The 21,761-nt window shown below is 33.5% G+C and overlaps 1 protein-coding gene across 1 annotated transcript in view; it reads left to right on the top strand.

Moving 5' to 3' along the window:
- The window catches only part of LOC149800207 (uncharacterized), a 133,011-nt gene extending 111,626 nt beyond the window's left edge, over positions 1-21,385 (top strand). The window contains exons 15-17 of the mRNA XM_089959777.1: positions 1,187-1,756; positions 4,905-4,923; positions 10,502-21,385. Coding sequence (XP_089815903.1) covers positions 1,187-1,756; positions 4,905-4,923; positions 10,502-11,157 — 1,245 coding nt within the window. The 3' untranslated portion in view covers positions 11,158-21,385. The remainder of the gene's footprint in view (positions 1-1,186; positions 1,757-4,904; positions 4,924-10,501) is intronic.
- The last annotated feature ends 376 nt before the right edge of the window (positions 21,386-21,761 follow it).

Here is a 21,761-nt window from a genome sequence, read left to right as displayed (position 1 = left end):
TTACACATAAGCAGCAGGTAAGTAATGATTAATTAAAATTAATTTTACCCTTTAAAAATATACATTTTTCCTAAAACTGCATGATTTTCACACCCAAGGACTTAACAGATTTTTACTTAAAAATGTATCACTGAAATATTCCTACATTATTTGATAGAATAATTTCTATGCAGTATTTCCCCATCTATGAGGTACCATCAGAAGCTAAACATGACAATATTGATTGCTACATGTACTTCTTAGACAAAGATTTGATCCAACAAAATGTGGTTTATTGTACTATGAGACAATGCTTAATCTTCAAATTCCAGTTTCTTCAATCCATATTGGGACACTTTAGCCTATAATTCAGCTGAGTGATTTTGATTAACATTTGCAATTTAAAGCTCAACTTTTCAGGCACTGTTTTTTATAGAGTCACAGAAATGTATCATGTAATGAAGTCATTAGGAGTACTGTATTTATCGATGAAAGCTATGCTGCTGTGACCTATATTTCATGATTTAGTGATGGTGCTTACCTTAAGATGTATTCAGCTGATTACAGTTTGCATGTAGGTCATTTGCAGTGTAAAATTACATTACTCATCAGTTAATGCTAAAAAGCTACACAGTCTAACTACACATCACATAATTTGTATTTATTTATTGGTCATAAATCATAAGTGCTTATGTGATGCCCTGTAATGTCTGTCGTCTTCCCATTCATTAACACAAGTTTGTTGTTGCTAATTCTCCTGAACTGCTTGAAGGATTGAAATCAAACTTCACCCACTCTTTCATCCCAAGGTTTGATTGTTCCTAAACAAAACTAGTAGTATTCAGTCAACTAATATGGTCACAATATTAACAGTTTGAAATCATGTTATTGATCTTTGTTGTCAATTGATGGTCAGATCGACATGGGATTTTCACCAAAATACTTTTTATGCTATTTATCCTAATTGAAAGAATTGCCGTTATTATATCCAGTATGGTCACTATGATGGCCATCTTGAAAATTGTGTTATTGTTACCCATCTTAAATTGATGTTCACGTTGACATACATAATCCAGGGATATCTCAAATGGTTCCAAAACTCAGCAGTTTAAAAGGAAGAAATGATCTTATCATGGATTCTTGGCGAAAAAAATTCAGCCATTACCGCACCAGTCCCTTTGAGTGACTTCTGCTTTTTTTTTTATAGGTGGAAAATTACTTCCTTGCCCCTTGCATGCTCAGACAAAAAACACCAAGAGAGGTTATTTTCCCTGAATTGAAGCCAGAGATGGAGAACTCCTCAGTCATCGGTTACATCTTCCGGTCAAAATTTCTGCCATCTCCCATCTTCCATCGACTTCTTGCCAGCTGTTTGGCTCACTGGCCCATTGCCAGGAAGAAGTCTGAAAATCTTATCTTCTGTGGCTGCTGTATGTTTGACCTTGACCTTCACCACAGATTGACAGTGTTCTTCAGGAAACATGTCATATTTGCACGAGTCACAAGAATCAGTACCAATGAGAACACTAGATTTTTCAAACTATGTAGTGAAGTTCAAGAGTTCATCACCAAGACACTCACCAGTGTCACTGGATACCTGGGACAGAATCTGCAGTTTGAGCTGTCTATACAGTGCCCGCAGACTGACGGATACAGTGTTGATTGCTTAATTCCTGTTGCCGACCTTCAGGGGAATGTAGATGTTCCCTGCCATTTCCATGACAAGATTCATGTGATTCAATCCCATGATGTTTTAAAGTTCTGGTTTCAGGAAGAGGTCAGTAAGACTTAATATTTGTAATGTTTTTGTTTATATATATATATATATATATATATATATTAAATCATGTCTTTCAGGTTTAATCTTATTTAACATTCTGATAACTATTGACAGTAATGCATATCTTCTAAAATCTCTTAAATTATGGCGCTATTGGGATATGTTAGCTATAAAATTTTAAAAAATATGCTATAGTTCATTCCACACAGCAGCATGAATTTTTCCTATCTGTAACTCAGTAAATTTCAGGTCATCACCATTAGATGTAGCTAAAAGTATTTTATTCATTTCATATGAAGTATTTAGCATACATTATGTACTTTTAGCTACATTTATTGATGCAGAGCTGAAAAATTACAGTTATTGATAGGAAAAATTTGTGATGCTCAACAGTGTGGAACAAACTATAATATTTATGAATTGTTTTATCCTCATAGAAAACACATACATAGACACTAAATAAGTTTCTGTACTCTGGATGCATGCTGAATGACGATCTACATAATTTGCATGCTCATTGAGGATCTATATAATTTCTGTGCTTATTGAGGATCTATGTAATTTGCATGCTTAATGACGATCTATATAATTTCTGTGCTTATTGAGGATCTACCTAATTTGCATGCTTATTGAGGATCTATGTAATTTGCATGCTTAATGACGATCTATATAATTTCTGTGCTTATTGAGGATCTATGTAATTTGCATGCCAAATGAGGATCTCTAATAAAATAATCATGAAAAATGAGGATCTATGAAATTTCCATGCTGAATCAGTATGTTTTTAATTAAAACATATATAGATATGATTGACAGTAGATTAAAAATGACTTAAAATCCTTGAGGTCAGTTGTGCAGAAGTATGTCATAAATGATTCATGCATTTTATGGACACAAAAGAATTAATGAAAAAGTCTAGTTTTCTAATCAAATTTAACCTCAATGAATACATTTTTAGTTCTAAAACTAATGTATAGGGATTATATTTAAGATTACTGTATAGAGATCGTACTTATCAGTAAGATTACTGTATAGAGATCATACTTATCAGTAAGATTAATGTATAGAGATCATACTTATCAGTAAGATTAATGTATAGAGATCATACTTATCAGTAAGATTACTGTATAGAGATCATACTTATCAGTAAGATTACTGTATAGAGATCATACTTATCAATAAGATTACTGTATAGAGATCATACTTATCAGTAAGATTAATGTATAGAGATCATACTTATCAGTAAGATTACTGTATAGAGATCATACTTGTCAGTAAGATTACTGTATAGAGATCATACTTATCAGTAAGATTACTGTATAGAGATCATACTTATCAGTAAGATTACTGTATAGAGATCATACTTATCAGTAAGATTAATGTATAGAGATCATACTTATCAGTAAGATTACTGTATAGAGTCTTGGGTTGCATTAAACAAGAAAAGGCTACATTAACAGGAAGTTGTTATTCATATATTTAAATTTTCCTGAAAGATTTTTGCCCAAACAAAATTTGATATTTAAAAAGAAAAGCTATAATCTGTTATATTTGATTATGTAAAATAATAAAAAATTTACTTTAACAAATCTTTGGTTATTCTAAATTACATCTGGTTGGCTGAGCTGGTCACTTCTTTAGCTCAACAGATTATACTGTACTACTTATCCAATTTTGACCAAACTTGATAAATGTGTTTATTTTGTGAGATTGTGGACGAGTTCAGTTATGACCATGAGGTTATAATTAATATTTATATTCCTTTGTATTTTGAAAGAACGTTTATTAGACTAAGGAAAAATTATACTAAATAAAGTTTGTGAACTATTTACATAGGAATACATTTTTACAGTACTACAAAATCCTTAATGAAATGGTCAACCAATGTACTCACTTATAAGTTGAGTCAAACTACAAACAACAAAGATCCTATCTGTGGTAGCATAATGTGCTTACATATCAGAGTCTATGTTGTTTGTTCTACTGATTACTTCTAGCAAACTGCACTGACCCAGATCTGATGGATCATTCTGTGCTGGCAGATCATGGCCTGTGCAGTTTGCATGCGGACTAAACTTATAAGTGAGTCAATACAGTATGTAGGCAGGTGAGCAATATCTGGTACACTTGGATCTCTTGAATTATGATTTTATGTCATACTTTCTGAATGTGTAACCAAGAACGGATATAAATTGGGATTTTTTTTGTTAATTTTTTTAACGAGCTCGAAAAATGTAAACAGGCCAATTATATTATCTGTAGACATAAAATAAATTCAACAGTTTACCCCAGTACAAACTATTGATTTGAGCCTTCATGTGGCATGATAAAGGTGATAATTTTATCACAAATCCATTACACTATATTACAAGAATGGACAGACTAACAAGTTGAATCTGATTGTAGTGTTACCTATGTTTGATACAAGACTTAAAAAGGTAGAAAAATAAAATTGAGATGAGACCTCCACTCTGTGGTACAAAAATTAATCTCTTAAGTTGTTTTTAATATTTAAATTAGCAGAGATTGTGGGGAATAGATGAAAGCAGTAAATAGCTAGTTGAGCAGAGGTAGAACAGTGTTGAAAAATAAATGAATGAAAAGTACCACTTAGGAAGATGTGAGTGACACCTAGGAGATTTTATCCTTTTAATATTGCAATATACTTCAATTAAATAAATGAATGAAAAGTACCACTTAGGAAGATGTGAGTGACCCCTTGGAGATTTTATCCTTTTAATATTGCAACATACTTCAATTTAGCAAGTTGTTATCAAAGACCTGATACAAAAGTCTAGATATACTGGACTCATATTTTTAGTTTCTAATTCCTATTTTAGGTTAAAAAATATATCCTTTAAGTACAAAGGTGGTACTTTACACTTCACTGTAGCACAGTATAATGTGTGATCCAAGAAGGATAACTGTAAATCTCGTCTTTACTTTCTACAGCATATGTTGCTTAATATGTTGCATTTATTTCATATATTATCAGTCTTTGAAAAGTATGGCAGATTCTTTCCTTCCACCATAATCCTTAGCTTAGTAGGGATTACATTATTTCTACATGACAGCAGGGAACAAAACAAAATAATAATGAAAAGGAATAATGAACTTAAAATTCATTTTTTTTAAACTTTTTCAGGAACATTCTGATCATGGATGTAAGTATATATTTATCTCATCATATGTTTTCGCCGTACAATAATTTGTGAGACTTCCTCTTAGTCATCTTCTCTTTTTATGTGGTAACAGTTTTTTGTTGTACCTTTCTTTTCTTTTGAGTCATGTGGTTTTAAGTCTGAGTTAGCTTATGGAATGGTCATTATGAGTTAACTGCCCTTTGTCAGCCTTAGCTTTTCTCAACTTTTTCTCAGAAACGACTGAACTAACTTAAACCCACTTTGAGAGGAAGAATCTTGCCATGAGGTCCTTCCATCAGATATTACTGCCATTATAAAATAATGAAAAAATATAATCTCTTACTGCTGAAAACCACTCAAAAAATGTTTGGCCAAATTTGACAAATGCTATCAGCTTTTACAAGTGATCTAATATTTTAGGCATTATTAAAAATATTTATATAAATCTTTGAAATCTTTTCTACAATGTCTCAAAAATAATGTCAGTCAATTTGATAGAATAGCATGAAGGTCTTTCTTAAATAATGTAAATCAGTCTGAAAGAACAGAATGAAGGCCTTTCTTAAATAATGTAAATCAGTATAAGAGAATAGCATGAAGGCCTTTCTTAACGTAAATCAATATGACAGAATAGCATGAAGGCCTTTCTTAAATAATGTAAATCAATATGACAGAATGACATGAAGGTATTTCTTAAATATTGTAAATCAGTTTGACAGAAAGCATGAAGGTCTTTCATAAAGATTGTAACTCAGTTTGACAGAATAGCATGAAGGCCTTTCTTACATAATGTAAATCAGTATAACAGAATAGCATGAAGGCCTTTCTTAAATAATGTAAATCAATATGACAGAATGACATGAAGGTATTTCTTAAATAATGTAAATCAATTTGACAGAATAGCATGAAGGCATTTCTTAAATAATGTAAATCAATATGACAGAATGACATGAAGGTATTTCTTAAATAATGTAAATCAATTTGACAGAATAGCATGAAGGCCTTTCTTAAATAATGTAAATCAATTTGACAGAATAGCATGAAGGCCTTTCTTAAATAATGCAAATCGGTTTGACAGAATAGCATGAAGGTCTATAATGTAAATCAATTTGATAGAATAGCATGAAGGCCTTTCTTAAATAATGTAAATCAGTTTGACAGAATAGCATGAAGGTATTTCTTAAATAATGTAAATCAATTGGACAGAATGACATGAAGGTATTTCTTAAATAATGTAAATCAATTTGACAGAATAGCATGAAGGCCTTTCTTTAATAATGTAAATCAGTTTGACAGAATGACATGAAGGTATTTCTTAAATAATGTAAATCAGTATGACAGAATAGCATGAAGGCCTTTCTTAAATAATGTAAGTCAATTTGACAGAATAGCATGAAGGCCTTTCTTAAATAATGTAAATCAATTGGACAGAATGACATGAAGGTATTTCTTAAATAATGTAAATCAATTTGACAGAATAGCATGAAGGCCTTTCTTAAATAATGTAAATCAATTTGACAGAATAGCATGAAGGCCTTTCTTAAATAATGCAAATCGGTTTGACAGAATAGCATGAAGGTCTATAATGTAAATCAATTTGATAGAATAGCATGAAGGCCTTTCTTAAATAATGTAAATCAGTTTGACAGAATAGCATGAAGGTATTTCTTAAATAATGTAAATCAATATGACAGAATGACATGAAGGCCTTTCTTAAATAATGTAAATCAGTTTGACAGAATGACATGAATGTATTTCTTAAATAATGTAAATCAGTTTGACAGAATAGCATGAAGGCCTTTCTTAAATAATGTAAATCAATATAAGAGAATAGCATGAAGGCCTTTCTTAACGTAAATCAATATGACAGAATAGCATGAAGGCCTTTCTTAAATAATGTAAATCAATTTGACAGAATGACATGAAGGTATTTCTTAAATATTGTAAATCAATTTGACAGAATAGCATGAAGGCCCTTCTTAAATAATGCAGATGCATCATGTCATGGCTGTTGCTAAAAATAGATAAAAAGACCTTCATCCAACTTTGTTTTAAAAAACAATCAACAGAATTTGACTAAATGGAATTGAAAGCACCATGGCATGAAAGTCATTCAGATTTATACGGAGTATGCTGATCTGCCATCCATTATGACTGCTATTAGAAAAACACATAGGACTCTTTGAAAGAGTCTAAACTTTTAACATTGATAATATTTGCAAGAAAACACCCTGATATGCTCTCAATCAGGTTTATACAAGTTATGCTGACTTCTTATCAGACTTCGCTGTAATTCATAAAGATAGAGGGATTCTTATGCATAACTTCATAAAGAGAATTTGACAGAAAGCATGATGGCATAAAGGTCATTAAAGTTTATGCAACTAATGAAGATCTGCCATCGAATGTGGCCAGCTTTACAAAAATAAAATAATAACTTTAAAAGACTTCACAAAACTACTGACAAGAGTTTTTACTTAATTTAGTAGACTGCATCCTGTAATGAAAGTCTTTTTAATTTGTTTTAGAAATAATGCAGTTTTTAATGTCTATTGTATCTGCTGTCACTAAATATTGACAATACAATTTTAAATAGCTTCTCAGAATAATTTCTAAGTATATTTGGACAGATTTGACAGAATGTATCCAGGTTTAATAGTCATTCAAATTTTGTATTGATTTTTCTTGATCTGTTATCAAATATGACCGAAGACTGAAATTATTTTTTTATAACAGCCAGATGAGCAGTTTCAGAGGCACTTTTTTAGTTTTTTTTGCAATAGGAGTTCCTATTTCATCTTGCTTCTCTATACGGAAATTTTCTCTTTCAAATTTATTGGCCACTCAATCAAGCATAATCGTGCCTGCCATAAATGATTGATCATTTGTTGAAGTGTCTTAGAGTGATATGAAAAAGACTGACATCAGTTGATATGGCTTAGAGTAATATGAAAAAGACTGACGTCAGTTGATATGGCGTAGAGTAATATGAAAAAAACTGACGTCAATTGATGTGGCTTAGAGTAATATGAAATAGACTGACATCAGTTGATATGGTTTAGAGGACTGTGAAATAGACTGACATCAGTTGATGTGCCTTAGAGGACTATGAAAAAGACTGACAACAGTTGAAGTGGCTTATAGTACTATAAAAAAAGACTGACAGCATTGTTTTATTCTTGTGATGTGTGCTCACCTGACGATAAATTAAGGTGATGTATTATGGTTATGTGCCTGGTATCTATAAGGCATGATCTGTCATCAAGCAGGTGCCATCTGACATCAAGCAGGTGTCATCTGTCATTTAGTATGTGTGATCCATCAATATTTACTATTTACAATAATTCAAAAACTGTTGGAGCAAGTTAAAAAAACATTGGCAGCATTCTGCCACTGAAAGTCTTTCCAGTCCATTACCAAAGTTGGACACTAAAAATATAAAAACTTATAAACAACAGTTCATAAACCAGTGAACAGAACATGGTTAAATTTGACAGTATGAGTGTCCGGTATCCGGTATGAAGGCTTTCCAAATGATGCAGATCTGTCATCAGGTACAGTTGCCACTCTAAAGACAGAAAAAACATTCCAGCAACTTCTTGAAAATTGAATCAGTTTTGAAGGAATTTTAGCAACTTCTTGTAAACTACCGGTACTGAATCAAATTTGATGGAATTTACCAACTTCTTGAAAATTACTGAATCAAGTTTGTTGGAATTTACCAATTTCTTAAGAACTACAGAATCAAGGTCGATGGAAATTACCAACTTCTTCAAAACTACTGAATTGAGTTTGATGAAATTTAGCAACTTCTTGAAAACTACTGAATTGAATTTCTTTGGTGGAGTTTAATAAAGCATCAAGACATAAGCGCTTTTTAAATTTGTACAGATGTGGCTGATTGGCTGTTCAGCATGGCTGCAATATAAATTATTGGCCAAGAATCTGGTTTAGTATAGTTCCTCAGCATTGAAAGTTCTTTTCTTACTCTTAAAATGGCGGTCATGATGGATGGTAGATTGGCATAAATTGTTTAAACTTGCAAGGCCTTAATATGCAAAAGAAGTGCAAATGAAATGCAGATACAAATGTATGGCAAAGTTACCTGTATCATGGTTTGTGTTTATAATTTCAAAAGTGGTTTTATGACAATGATAAAGTAGTAGTAGTATATAATGACAGTCTTAAGGTGCAGCTTATGATGTCTGTCTGTCTGTCTGTCTGTCCATTCATTTGTCTGTTACCAATTAAATTTCCACCCAGTAACTTTAGTTCTCCAACGTCTACAATTACCAAGCTTTTGAATATGTTGCACTTGGAATAAGGATGAATCATGGTTTTTTTAGCATCAAAAACTCAAAGGTCAAGGACACTGAGACTGAAAGGAGAAAATACTTTCCACACAATAACTAGAGTTCTTCACAGTTACCAAACATTGCAGATGGCTTGCACATGTGATAAGGAGGACATCTTTCATTTTTAAGCTCATTAGGTCCTAGTCACTCCAAATGAAAGAAGAAAAATAGTTTCTGCACAATAGCTTGAATTTTACATTATCTATGGTAACTACACTTTGTGGTTGGCTTGCACTTTCTGTAAGAAAAAAAACCTGCCTGATTTTGGAATCCAAGGATCAAAAGTCATGGTCACTGTAACCAAAAGAATAAAACAGTTTCTGCACAATAACATTGCTTATTCAAGCAGTACCTGAACCGAACTTTGCACTTTGGGTAAGGAAGAAGACTGTTGATCTTGGGGATCAAAAGTCGAAGATCACGATCACTGACTGACAAAACTAGTATCTGCTTAATAATGTTAGTTCCACATTACAGAAATGACCAAAACTTTGCTGATGTCACTTAGCATAAAGAGAAGCCAGCTGATCATGGTCTCAAGGTCACTCTAAAAGAATAAAAATGGTTCCTGTGCAACAATTTAAGTTATCAGCATGGAGGACTCTTACACATGGAGTGTGTAATGTGCTGTTCACAATACTCTTGTTATTACCTTAGTCATGTGCCTGCCATACACCTTTGAGAAATGGTAGAATAATAATACATTTCCTTTTCACATAGTTATCAGAATTTAATTGTTTCAGAATAATATATACCAGTCAGCATTCAATACAGGCATTTCTTCATATTTTTCTGCTTTTCAATGAAGAAACACTTCTGTAGCTGTCTTCATGAAATCATAGGTAGATTAGCACATTGGTTAAACACATTACCATTAATTAAGTTGGATAATTAAAAAAATTAAAGCTGTTAAAATCTGTAAATAGTCATATAAAGTTTAATAATGGATATTTGATTAGAAAAATATGCAAGCATGAAATACATTCTGTAACATCAAATTTCATTTTTAGGGAACAACCATTATCATGATTTCATGTTACTTCATTCAACCAAAAGTGTGTATGTGTGTGTTTGTGTATGTATGGATGGATGCATGTATGCAGGTATGTATTTAAATCTTTGTATAGCTTTTTTATATATATATATATATATATATATATATATATATATATATATATATATATATATATATATATATATATATATATATATATATATATTGTACAACACTTCCTGTCTTTCAGCTTCTGCTGGACCTATGCCATCCCCAGCAACCAGTGAGACTGACAGGTTTATGCGCATTGCATATCTGTTGGTTGAAGTTGGATCACTGGTCCTGAGACAACTTCTCCGTCATCACACAATCACTCCTACCAGGACTCTGGACCAATATCTTGCCAACAACAGGAACACCATCAATGGTCTTCTTAAAAAGAAGGTGCTTAACAATTTCCAACTGAACATCATATTCCCACCAAATGGAAGCAACACAAACCTTGATGAATATGACATAACACTGATGTCTGCTCTCTTTAATAATATTGTACCTTCCCTAAGTCAGCATGAAAGGTTGATGATAAAAGCTCTGCGAGAAGAAAGGAACAAATTGTACGCTCATGCAAAGTCGTGCAAGATAGATGTCCATGACTACCAGGTGTGTTGGAACAGCATCAGCTTTACATTGAAAACTCTCAGTCAGCAGTGTGGGGATCCAGAATTTGAGAAAGAAATATTGCTGGAAATTCAGCTCACTGAAGTTTCAGCAATACCTGCTGGGTCCTACCTTGATATACTAAAATCATGGTTTGAGAGGATAGAAACAGCTGAAAATGAAATAATGGTTTTGAGATCAAGGGTAGATGCTCTTGAATCGAATACACCAGCTGAAAGTAATGCATAATGGTGACGACAAAAATCTGACAGAAAATGATGAAAAAGAGTCAAACTCTTTGTCATAGTAACTCTAGAAAGATTTAAGTGGTCTTGCAATGTTGATTATTGGAGAAGTTCACTTGACAGTATTACAAAATACAGTGTTACAACTCTAGTTATTGAAGAAGCTCTGTACACTTGGTTTAAGAAACTCTTTAGAAAGTGTTACAACTGTGGTTATTGGATAAACACTGAAGACTGTTAAAACTGATTATTGAAGAAACTGTTGGCAGTGATAAAACTGATTATTTTTTAAAAAACATGTAGACTTTTACAACTGTGATTATTGAAGACACACTGTAGACTATGTTACAGCTGTGGTTATTGAAGATGCTCTGTAGACTATGTTACAGCTGTGATTATTGAAGACACACTGTAGACTGTTAGAGCTGTGATTATTAAAGATGCTCTGTAGACTTACAGCTGTGATTATTGAAGGCGCTTTGTAGACTAATTACAGCTGTAATAATAATGACCTTATTTAAAGAGGGTAACACAATTAGCTAAAAACTAATCTACCTTGAGGCCCTCATACAAAAGAATTCATTTATTTAAGCTGCATCTCTGAAGCCACTGGATATATTGGGTCTGGAAAAAGGAAATAGAGTGGGCATTTCTAATCTCAACTGGAATGCTATTCCAGAGCAGAGTTCCAGAGTATTGGAAACTTTTTTTAAATAACTCCTTATTTGGTTTGGGAATTTTATACTGTTTGGTAGACATGGATCGCAGGTGGGGAGTATTACCAGGCAGCCTATACTGGAATAGTGATTGTAAATATTCAGGAGCACTATTATGAGATATCCTGTACATTAATTTGGCTTTTCTCAAACAGATTCAGTCTTTAATAGGTAACATTTTTAACCTACCAGCTAAACTTTCCTTGCTTTCTTTCTGGATTGATATTAGCCCAAATGCTCTTTTTTGAAGATGTGCCAGCTTTGCTGTTTTTATCATTTGAATTACCCCATACTGTACTACAGTAGTTCAAAAAGGGATGTATGTAACTGTTATAAAATAGTTTTCTGTGCCTTTCAGGGAGAAAATGTCTTATCCTACTGAGAAACCATAAACTTGAATTGACTTTTTTACTGATATGTTTGATATGTTCAGTCCATGATAGGTTATTATCTACCAGAACACCAAGTAGTCTATCATGACTGACCATTTGCAGATTTGTATCCTTCCATGCCAGACATAGTTCATCACTATCAAGATTTGTCCTTCTTTGCCGTGTTGAGATAAGTAATATTTTAGTTTTACCAGTATTTACCACCATTCCATTACATGTTCACCAGTTTTCCAGTTTGTTTAGTGCATTCTGTATAGAAATTTCGGGCTCATGCTTTGTGTTTTGGATGTCTGACAATGTTGTGTCATCTGCATAGAGACCTGTAGATGATATTGAGTATCTTAGTAAAAGTGGTCGGTCATTAATAAATAAAATGAATAGTAATGGACCTAGAATTGAGCCTTGTGGTACTCCATATCTAATTGTTTCAGGTTCAGACAGAACATTATTTATGTAAACATGTTGTGTTCTCTCATTTAAGTACGAAGTAAACCATCTAATTGTTCTTTCATCACACTGGTAGATTTTCAGTTTCTTCGAAAGGATTTCATGATCCACCATGTCAAAAGCTTTCCTGAAATCTACAAATATAGTTCCTATTATTCTACCTTGGTCAAGTGCTTGAAGCCATTTATCAGTTAGGGAGATCAAGGCAGTCTCACAGGAATGGTTCTGTCTAAAGCCTGATTGATTAGGGTGTAACAGCAAGTGTTTGGTTAAATATGACATGAATGAGTCATGGACATGCTTTTCAATCAATTTTGACAAGTTTGGTAGTATTGAGATTGGTCGGTAGTTATCAGCATCATCCTTAGAACCAGATTTGTGAATAGGAGTTACTTTTGCAGTTTTCCATATTTTGGGGACAGATGAGGTTGCAATACTTAAATTAATTATGAATGTTATGCTATCTACAATAGCAAAGGCAGAAGATTTAATGAGTCGTGGACCAATCTGATCAAGTCCTGTAGCTTTCTTGGTATCAAGTTCACTGAGACATTTTATAACAAAGTTTTTTGACACTGGTGGGATAGAGAAACATACCTCCTTAGAGATTTTGCTGCTGCAGAACTTTTTCAGTTCATTAAAGTTGTTTTCTATCACTGGCTCTTTTAACTTTGTGGTAATGTTGATGAAAAAATCATTGAAAACATTTGCAATGTCAGCTTCATCAGTGACTATGGTGTCATTTACCAGAAGTGAGTGAATTTTATTTGTCTGTTTTTTGTGCGTTCCTCCAGTGAGTTCATTGAAGACTTTCCAAATGGAGTTTGTATTGCTCTTTTTGTTTTCAAGCTTTTTTAATCATACTTGTTATTTTATTTCTCCATACTTTATATTGTTCATGGTTTTCCATAGCCTTGAATTTGTCTCATGTTTTCATAGCATCTAGGATTTCAGTAGTAAGCCAATTAGGTTGAATTTCAGTCTTTACTCGATGTACTTTCAGTGGTGCATGCTTAGATACTACATCCATGAATAAGTCAGTCCACACCCTCATGGTTTCATCTATGTCATCCAAATTTTGGATCATATTCCATGGAACTTTATATAGGTCATTGAGAAATTGTTCTTCATTAAAATTTTTGAACGATCTGTATGTGATTGTTTTATGTGTATTTTTCTTATTTTTCTTGCATTTAACCTTTCTTGTCAAAAAAGTAGGATAGTGGTCACTAAGACCAACATTCGGTACATTAGCACAAGCCACATTGTCTGGTAGGTTGGTATAAATGTGATCAATAAGAGTGCTCGATTTTTCTGTTACCCTTGTAGGCTCATTTACTAGCTGGTCTAGGCCTAATGATTCAATAAATTCCATCCAGTTGTTCCTTGTTTGAGTATTGAGAAGGTCCTTATTTATATCTCCAAGTATATATGTTTCTTTCTCCTGTGCTAGAACATTTTCCATTTGTTTCAAAAAGTTATCATTCCAAAATGCTTTGGAGGAAGGTGGTCTATAAATGAAGCCAGCTAGGAAAGATTTTGCATTATTTTGAACAATTTCCACCCAGATACTCTCAATTTCATGTGACTCCAAGTCAAGTCACCTTTTTACATTTACATCTTCCCTAATGTATACAACAAGACCCACCCTGCTGTCTCTCTGTCCCTACGCAATGGTTTATTGTAGCCTTGACAGTGAAAAAGATCATCATTGTGGTTAGTATTTAATTTGGTTTCAGTGAGTCCTAAAACATGTATATTATTTTCCTTGGAAGACAACATTAACTTAATCTGGTCTATCTTTCCCACTATACCTTGTACATTTAAGTGATCTATGTTAAAACCTTTTGTATTTAGTTTCATTATCAATTATATGTATGTCATCATGCAATGGGGTACTCACTGAGATTGTCTCCATACTACTTTTATCATTCTGACATCCTATTTCTATATTCCAATGTTCATATATATTAGCATCTTCAAAGTCACATACAAACCCTGAAAATCCATTTACATTTGCATCTACAATAGTGTCCATTGAATAGTTAGAGTCAAGAGTCCCACTGGGTACATTTAGATTTTTTGTAAATGAAGCATTGGCATTCTCCTCTTTGCCAGCTTCCTAATATGTATACATTGATGGACAAAGTCTTTGTGTCCATATTTATGGCACCTGAAACACTCGATCTGTTTGCCATGATGACATACCTGTGTCATGTGCCCAGTTTCTCCACAGTTGAGACAGCACTCTTCATTAAAGTGCATGAAAATGGGGGCATACATGTTAATATTTCTCAGTAGCTGAGAGGTTCCTTTTTCTGCTTAGATGAATTTTGTCTCTGTGGTAGAGACTAAGGTTGACATTCCTGATTCTGAAGAAAGAAAGATGTGTATTTTGGAATGTACTGTAGGTTGAAGTCTTCACATAGGTCAATTATCAGATCATTGATTTCTTTGGCCTTGTGTCCACACGAGGAGGTAGTCCCGATATCATTAATTTGCATGTATTTGGGCTGCAATACCTAGCAGCATACAATAAACTTTCAAAATCTGTTTTGAGTTGATTTAGTGACCTTCCCTCACAGGCATCATTTCCACCTACTAAAATAATAATTTGTTTGTATTTGGTTAGGTCACTGTTCATTATTCTGTCTGTAATGTTGTTGATTTTTGCACCTCTTAGAGTCTTTACATGTGTTTTAAAAAGTCTCCTTGGTATTATACTTTTCAAAATTGAGGAGCCAATTATTAGAGTCCTATCTTTTCTGGCTTGTGATGTCGTGTGTTGGACTCTGGATTGTATTTCAGACACATATCTTGGAGGAAGGGGTGCTCAAATTGGTGTTTCAGTTGTGTGAACTACTCATGTTGATCTTTATACATTTGTCTGAGCACTGGGAAATGCAGTTGTTGGTGAAGGTAACAGACTTGTCTGAACTGCAGGCCATGGATGTACACTTATTGCTGTTGCAGGTGTGACGCATGACTGAGAGGAGGGTACTGTTATTTGCAATGCAGGATTACTTTGGGCATCAGTTTTTATGTGCATGGTTATTTTACATTTTCTTTTGGCTGGTACTGGGATTGTCTGTGTCTGAGCATCTGATACTGTTGATATTTGGGAGTCTGTCTGAATTGCTGTTTCACATGAGGTTACTTGCTCATTAACCCTTCCCTGTGCTGACTTAATAGCATGTAACTGTAGTTTTAATTCTTCAGTTTGGGCCTCCAAGTTCCTAGTTGTTTTTTTATGTACACACATGAAGAAATCACTAAGGCTTAAGCCATCACTGCTGTGGTCATGATTTATGGAGTGTGTAATTGCCTGACACTCTGGAGGAGTGTTAATTTTATTGCCTGAGTCATTTAGGTCAAAGACTTTAGGAGCTGTTTCATGTTTGGTACTACATCTAGTTGCTGGTGTAGATGTCAGCATATAACTGCCTTTAGCATGGGTATTCTCATCCTGTCTACACTTACAGATAATATGATCTAACCATGTGAGAATGAACTTCAGCCCCTGTATATGTAAGACACATGTTGTTTTATACAATGTAGCTGACACAGTGCTTTTCTCTTGTGTTCTGTAGATAATACCATTTTGTACACTTGAACTGCATGAAGTCATGCAAGGTTCTGAATCCAATATCTGTTTTACAACCTCAAACTTTTGCAGATCTATATTCACAGTGATACTGTATTTATTATGTTTGACCCTCAAGAACACTGGATAAATGTCAGCCATATTGGATAACTCCAAATCATCATCTACACCATTGTTTTCATTTTTATTCTGAACATGACTTTCCTGTATGGGATTATCTTGTGTGGCTCTGATCTTCAGGTATATCAGACATACTAAAGCCAGAGAATGATGCAGAAAAGGTTGAGCTGAGTGTGTTGAGTAAGGCTGGTATTTAAATGTTTCCATGATTCTGATATTTTCAGCTTGTTCATAGCAGTGATAGCAAAAGTATATCAAATCCTTATTTATGACTAGCACATATCCATAAACTTTTGAACGAAACTTGCATAATGTGTTTGAGTTAGTATCAACTGAAGTTCAGATATGGTAGGTGTAGTTCAATTTCAAGTATATCCACTTCAGTAGCCATCTTGGGAAACCAAAAATCCTTTGTTTTGAACAGGTTTCCAAATTCACTTGAATACATGAACATGTGCACATAAAATTTCACTTACATTACCTTAATATTGTCATAAATCCACAGTATAAATTATGGCAACTGGTATTAGCATATTTAACACCAGTTTTTACACCAAATTCATTGAACTGAGTGGAGCTGTGTTAAGACCATATATACATGGCAGCCATCTTGTTGATACTTTGCCAATGATTATTGAAGATGCTCTGTAAACTGTTACAGCTGTGATTATTGAAGAAGCGCTGTAGATTATGTTACAGCTGTGATTATTGAAGACGTTCTGTAGACATTTACAACTGTGATTATTGTAGATATTCTATAGACTGTTACAGTTGTGATTATTGAAGAAGCGCTGTAGACATTTACAACTGTGATTATTGTAGATATTCTATAGACTGTTACAGCTGTGATTATTGAAGAAGCGCTGTAGATTATGTTACAGCTGTGATTATTGAAGACGTTCTGTAGACATTTACAACTGTGATTATTGTAGATATTCTATAGACTGTTACAGTTGTGATTATTGAAGAAAATGTAGGTTGTGTTGAGTGTGTGATTTGGATTTTTAACCTAGCTTCAACAATATTTCAGTCATATTGCTATGATATCTGCAATGTGGCAGTTTATAGTGATGCCTAACACTGTGGTATCATATCGCAGACATGTAGCATGATGTCCCACCCAGACACATTATCCTAACACCAGGCCAACCAGTCCTAACACTAACCTCTTAATGCTGAGTGCCAAGCGAGGCATCTGTTAGTACCATTTTTATAAGTCTTTGGTATGACTCAGCTGGGGTTCGAACCCGCAACCTCATGCATCCGAGGCTGATGCTCTAACTACTAGACCACTGGGGCAATTGTAGGTTGTGTTAAGAAAATCTCAGTAGACAGTATTACAATTGTGACTATTGAGGAAACACTGTAGGCAGTGTTACAAGTGATTATTGACAAAACTAAATAGAATGTGTTCCAGAACTCGCTAGAATGTGTTACAACTATTATTTTGAGATTTAAATAGAACATTTGACAGACTGAAGTTTCATCAATCCCTACTGGATCAAACTGCACTGTACTTGAAACTTTGTTATGCATAAAACAAACAGCTGAAGATGAATTATGGATGCAACATCTAGACTACAAGAACAACAATCAGTGCAAACATCTGATACAAATTCACCTTAAATATATGTCTGTCATTTGAAATATTGTAACGTAAATATGCATGTACTTCATGTGAAATATTGAGATGTAAAAACACATGTGCTTCATTTAAAATTTTGAAACTTGAACATTCATTGTTATGTATATCTATATTGTTTGTACATGGTACATGATTTTATCTAATTTTTATAATTCTTATTCATGGCTGTAATGTGTACAGAATGTCTTTAGTTCAGCCTGGCCTACGTGGCCTGAGTATAGTATGAGATAGGATTCATAAATAGATGTTTACGTATGTGTTGCAATTAGTAACAATAATATAATCTTAATAAATTTACGTAAAATGGTGCCTATGGCATAGCTTATCAGTGACTGATGGGATAGCAATGTTTCCAGATTTTAGCACTATGTGGTGCCTAAAGTTGAAATATTAAATTTCAGATAAGTCAGTCACAAATATAACTTCCTCTCAGCTAATGAGATACTCAATTAAGCAAGTCACAAACATACCTGCCTTTCAAGAATATCAAACAATTGAGTCACAGACATACCTGCATTTCAGCTAATCAAAGAATCTAAGTAAAATCATTCATAAACTTGTGTGCTTACTATTACTCGAGGAACAGTAAGTCTTTAACAGAAGTGTACTGAAAGAAACAATTCTAAAAAAGTGAGCAAAAAGCATACCAGAATTTGAAACAAGAACAGTCTAAGAAGAGATAGTCACAAACATGAATACATTTGAATATATGTTTAAAATAAGTCATCCATATTCATGTGCTAAAATCAAAATGGACCATCTTATGAAAGGCTTTAAAGAACATTATCATACTTTCATGGGACAGATTCCAATAGAGATTTTCATAAATGTTCAAATCCAAGTTCAAGACATATTGCATCTCTTGGGGAAAACAATTTATATGATATATAACCCTAGCAGTTTATTTTGTTTCTATTGACTTGTAAATAAGCCTGTCTCTTGCAGAAATAGATGTAACTTGGTTTGTAGAGCACTGGCCATAACTGCAAGTGTCCTGTTTTTCCCATGTTGAAAAGGAAAACAGAAGATTTATAAATTTCTCCAGCAAAGAAAAGAAAAAGAAAACTGGAAGGACAATTATGCGGCTGATTGTTCACTAGTTTTGGGATTCAAGTAAAAGACATCTAGTTGATTTCAAATGAAAAGGTTCCAATCTATCTGACATCCAATATGAACAGAAAGTCTTAAATAAATAGTTTGCTGATATGATATACAATATGACCACAATGGCAGCCATCATTACTCATTATTGGGTTTTCACCAGAATTCTTATGATGTCTACTTGGTACTAAATGCAAATTTAGTCTGACATCCAGTATGGCCACCATGACAACCAATTTGAAAATGTTAGTATTACTAGCTCTGAATGGACATGGGAGTTTTGACAAAAAGACAAACTATGATGTCTAGGTGGTCATAAATAAAATTGGTACCAGTATGACTTCAAATATGGCTGCCACAAATAATATATGCAAACCTTGTCACTAATTTACCTGAAAGAATGATCATATCTACATGTGGTTTTCACCAACGTCTGCTCATGGTTTCTGGTTTGTTGTATATGAAAATGGTCATGAGCTGTCATAATTTAACTATCATATTGCTCAAGAATATCATAGATGGCTTCAACACTCATCAGTCAAAAAGAACAAATGGTCTTATCCTGAATTCCTGGAAATTCATGGACAGTAGAGCAGTTGACTCCTTAATTTGTATGTTTAGCCTTATTTTACTTGGAAATTTTACTCTCCATCTATCTCTATCACTATCTGTCCATATATCTAACCATTCCCATTTTTAATGTCATATTGATAACATATTAGTGTATCAATTAATGTATTGTTACAACTCTTAAAACATGTAACCTAACGAAAGTAAAACCAACAGTGTAGTTAAAATAAGAAGCAATTTATCTCCCTGGAATAAACTGAAAATTCAAAAGACACTTGTCCCGATTGTTTAATATGTCTGATTTCTAAAGACTGGTTAAACTAAAGTAACTACAGATAGATTGCCTTACATTATTTACATCCTTACTGTGGGGAATAGGTACAACAAAACTGAATAGTTTGTTAAATGCATGAATATGCTGCACCGATGAGCCTTAGGTATCTTCTGATTGGGTGTTCCTACCATTTGACAAGTATGACAAGATTGTCAGTATTTACAAACATCACTTGTAAGTTTTGCGAATAAAAATGATTCAGAATCTTATGATAAGTCAGAATGACACTGTTTTAGCTCACTAACCATCTGTCACCTCAGGTGATCTGCATTTTCTCATAATTATCTCATTTTTCACAAAGTAATAAACTGGAACTTGTGTAGCTTCAGTTTCACCAAAAGCTCTCTGAAACAAAAGGGAGATCTCGGGATCTTCCTGTTTGACAACTGTCTTTTTTCAGCAATTAAAATTAAATGAATTGAAAGATAGGGTCACTATGATTAATATTTATTGATTGAGCAATACCAGGAGCAAAGGTGACCTCTTCCAAGGACTATCTAATGAATGTGTCAGTTAAAGGAATAATTTGCCAATCAACATCATTCTCAAGAAGTCTTTTTGCCATATCTTTAATAATTGCACTAGCAGGATACAACTCGGGGATTTCAATCTCAGTAGGGTCAACATTTTGATCCAGACAAAACTTGTTAGTTACTAGCGATGCCAAATTGATACTATGGAGAGAAACATTGAGAAACCTACACTCCACTCTCTGAATAAAAACACTTTAACTAGAAGAAGACTTTTCAGACAAAGGCAAAGTACCTGATAAGACTCTGAGAAGCATGTGACCCCCTTAATAATTTATTAGGGGTAGCCTTGGCAGAATCACCAATAAATGATATAGAACCTTCTGACTGAATGGTTAATAAATATCCATAATAAAATCAGACAAGGGCTTGTACAACCCAATAAATGCATTGTTTTTAGTGCAATGTCATGGCCCTGAGCTAGTTAAATTAAGAGCACTTAGAACAGCTCTGTCTTTATTCTTTTGCTAACTTTAAACTTGTAGCAATCCGAAATGAGGTGTCCTTTTTTATCAATAATGTGCATAGGAAGAGATAAGGCTTTCTGATGCTTCGTTTTTAACCTGCAGTAGTCAGAAATGATGGTCCCTTTCATTTTTTACAATACATGCACGTTGAAATAGATTAGGATTTCTGATCAGTCTTTTCAGATGTTTGATTTCTTGAAGTTGTGCTATTTTGTAATTAGGAGGTACTTGTATGAGGCTAAGATGAGTGTTTACCAAAAAGTTGCTGAGATGAAGACTTACTGACAAATAAAACTTTTCTCTCTATCTCTCTATGCAGTTGCATTTCCCCCACTTCTCTCTTAATGTTTACTTTCTTCTATCTACCTCTCCGCATTTGCCTCTCCTTCTCTCTCTATGCATTTGTACTTTCCTCTCTTTAATATGCATCTCTCCCTCTCATTCTCTCTCTCTCTGAATTTGCATTTCTATCATTCTCCTCGGAAGCCGAGCTTTCTTAAATCTAATGTCATCTGGGTTTTTTAACTGTAGTTCTTTTAATTTCCTATTTAAACCACATACAGACTTAACAGTTAAACCCAAAGCCTTAGAATCATCAAATTTCTTTTCCATTAAATACTGATTCAATATATGTTTTATTGCTTGCTTTCTTAAAGATGCTTTCCTTTTAAAAAGATCATGT

This window comes from Sinohyriopsis cumingii, chromosome 5, assembly GCF_028554795.1.
Source record: "Sinohyriopsis cumingii isolate HCF-2022 chromosome 5, ASM2855479v2, whole genome shotgun sequence".
NCBI lineage: Eukaryota > Metazoa > Mollusca > Bivalvia > Unionida > Unionidae > Sinohyriopsis > Sinohyriopsis cumingii.
The sequence above is the reverse complement of the archived record's forward strand: the minus strand, read 5'-3'. Positions and strand labels throughout refer to the sequence as shown.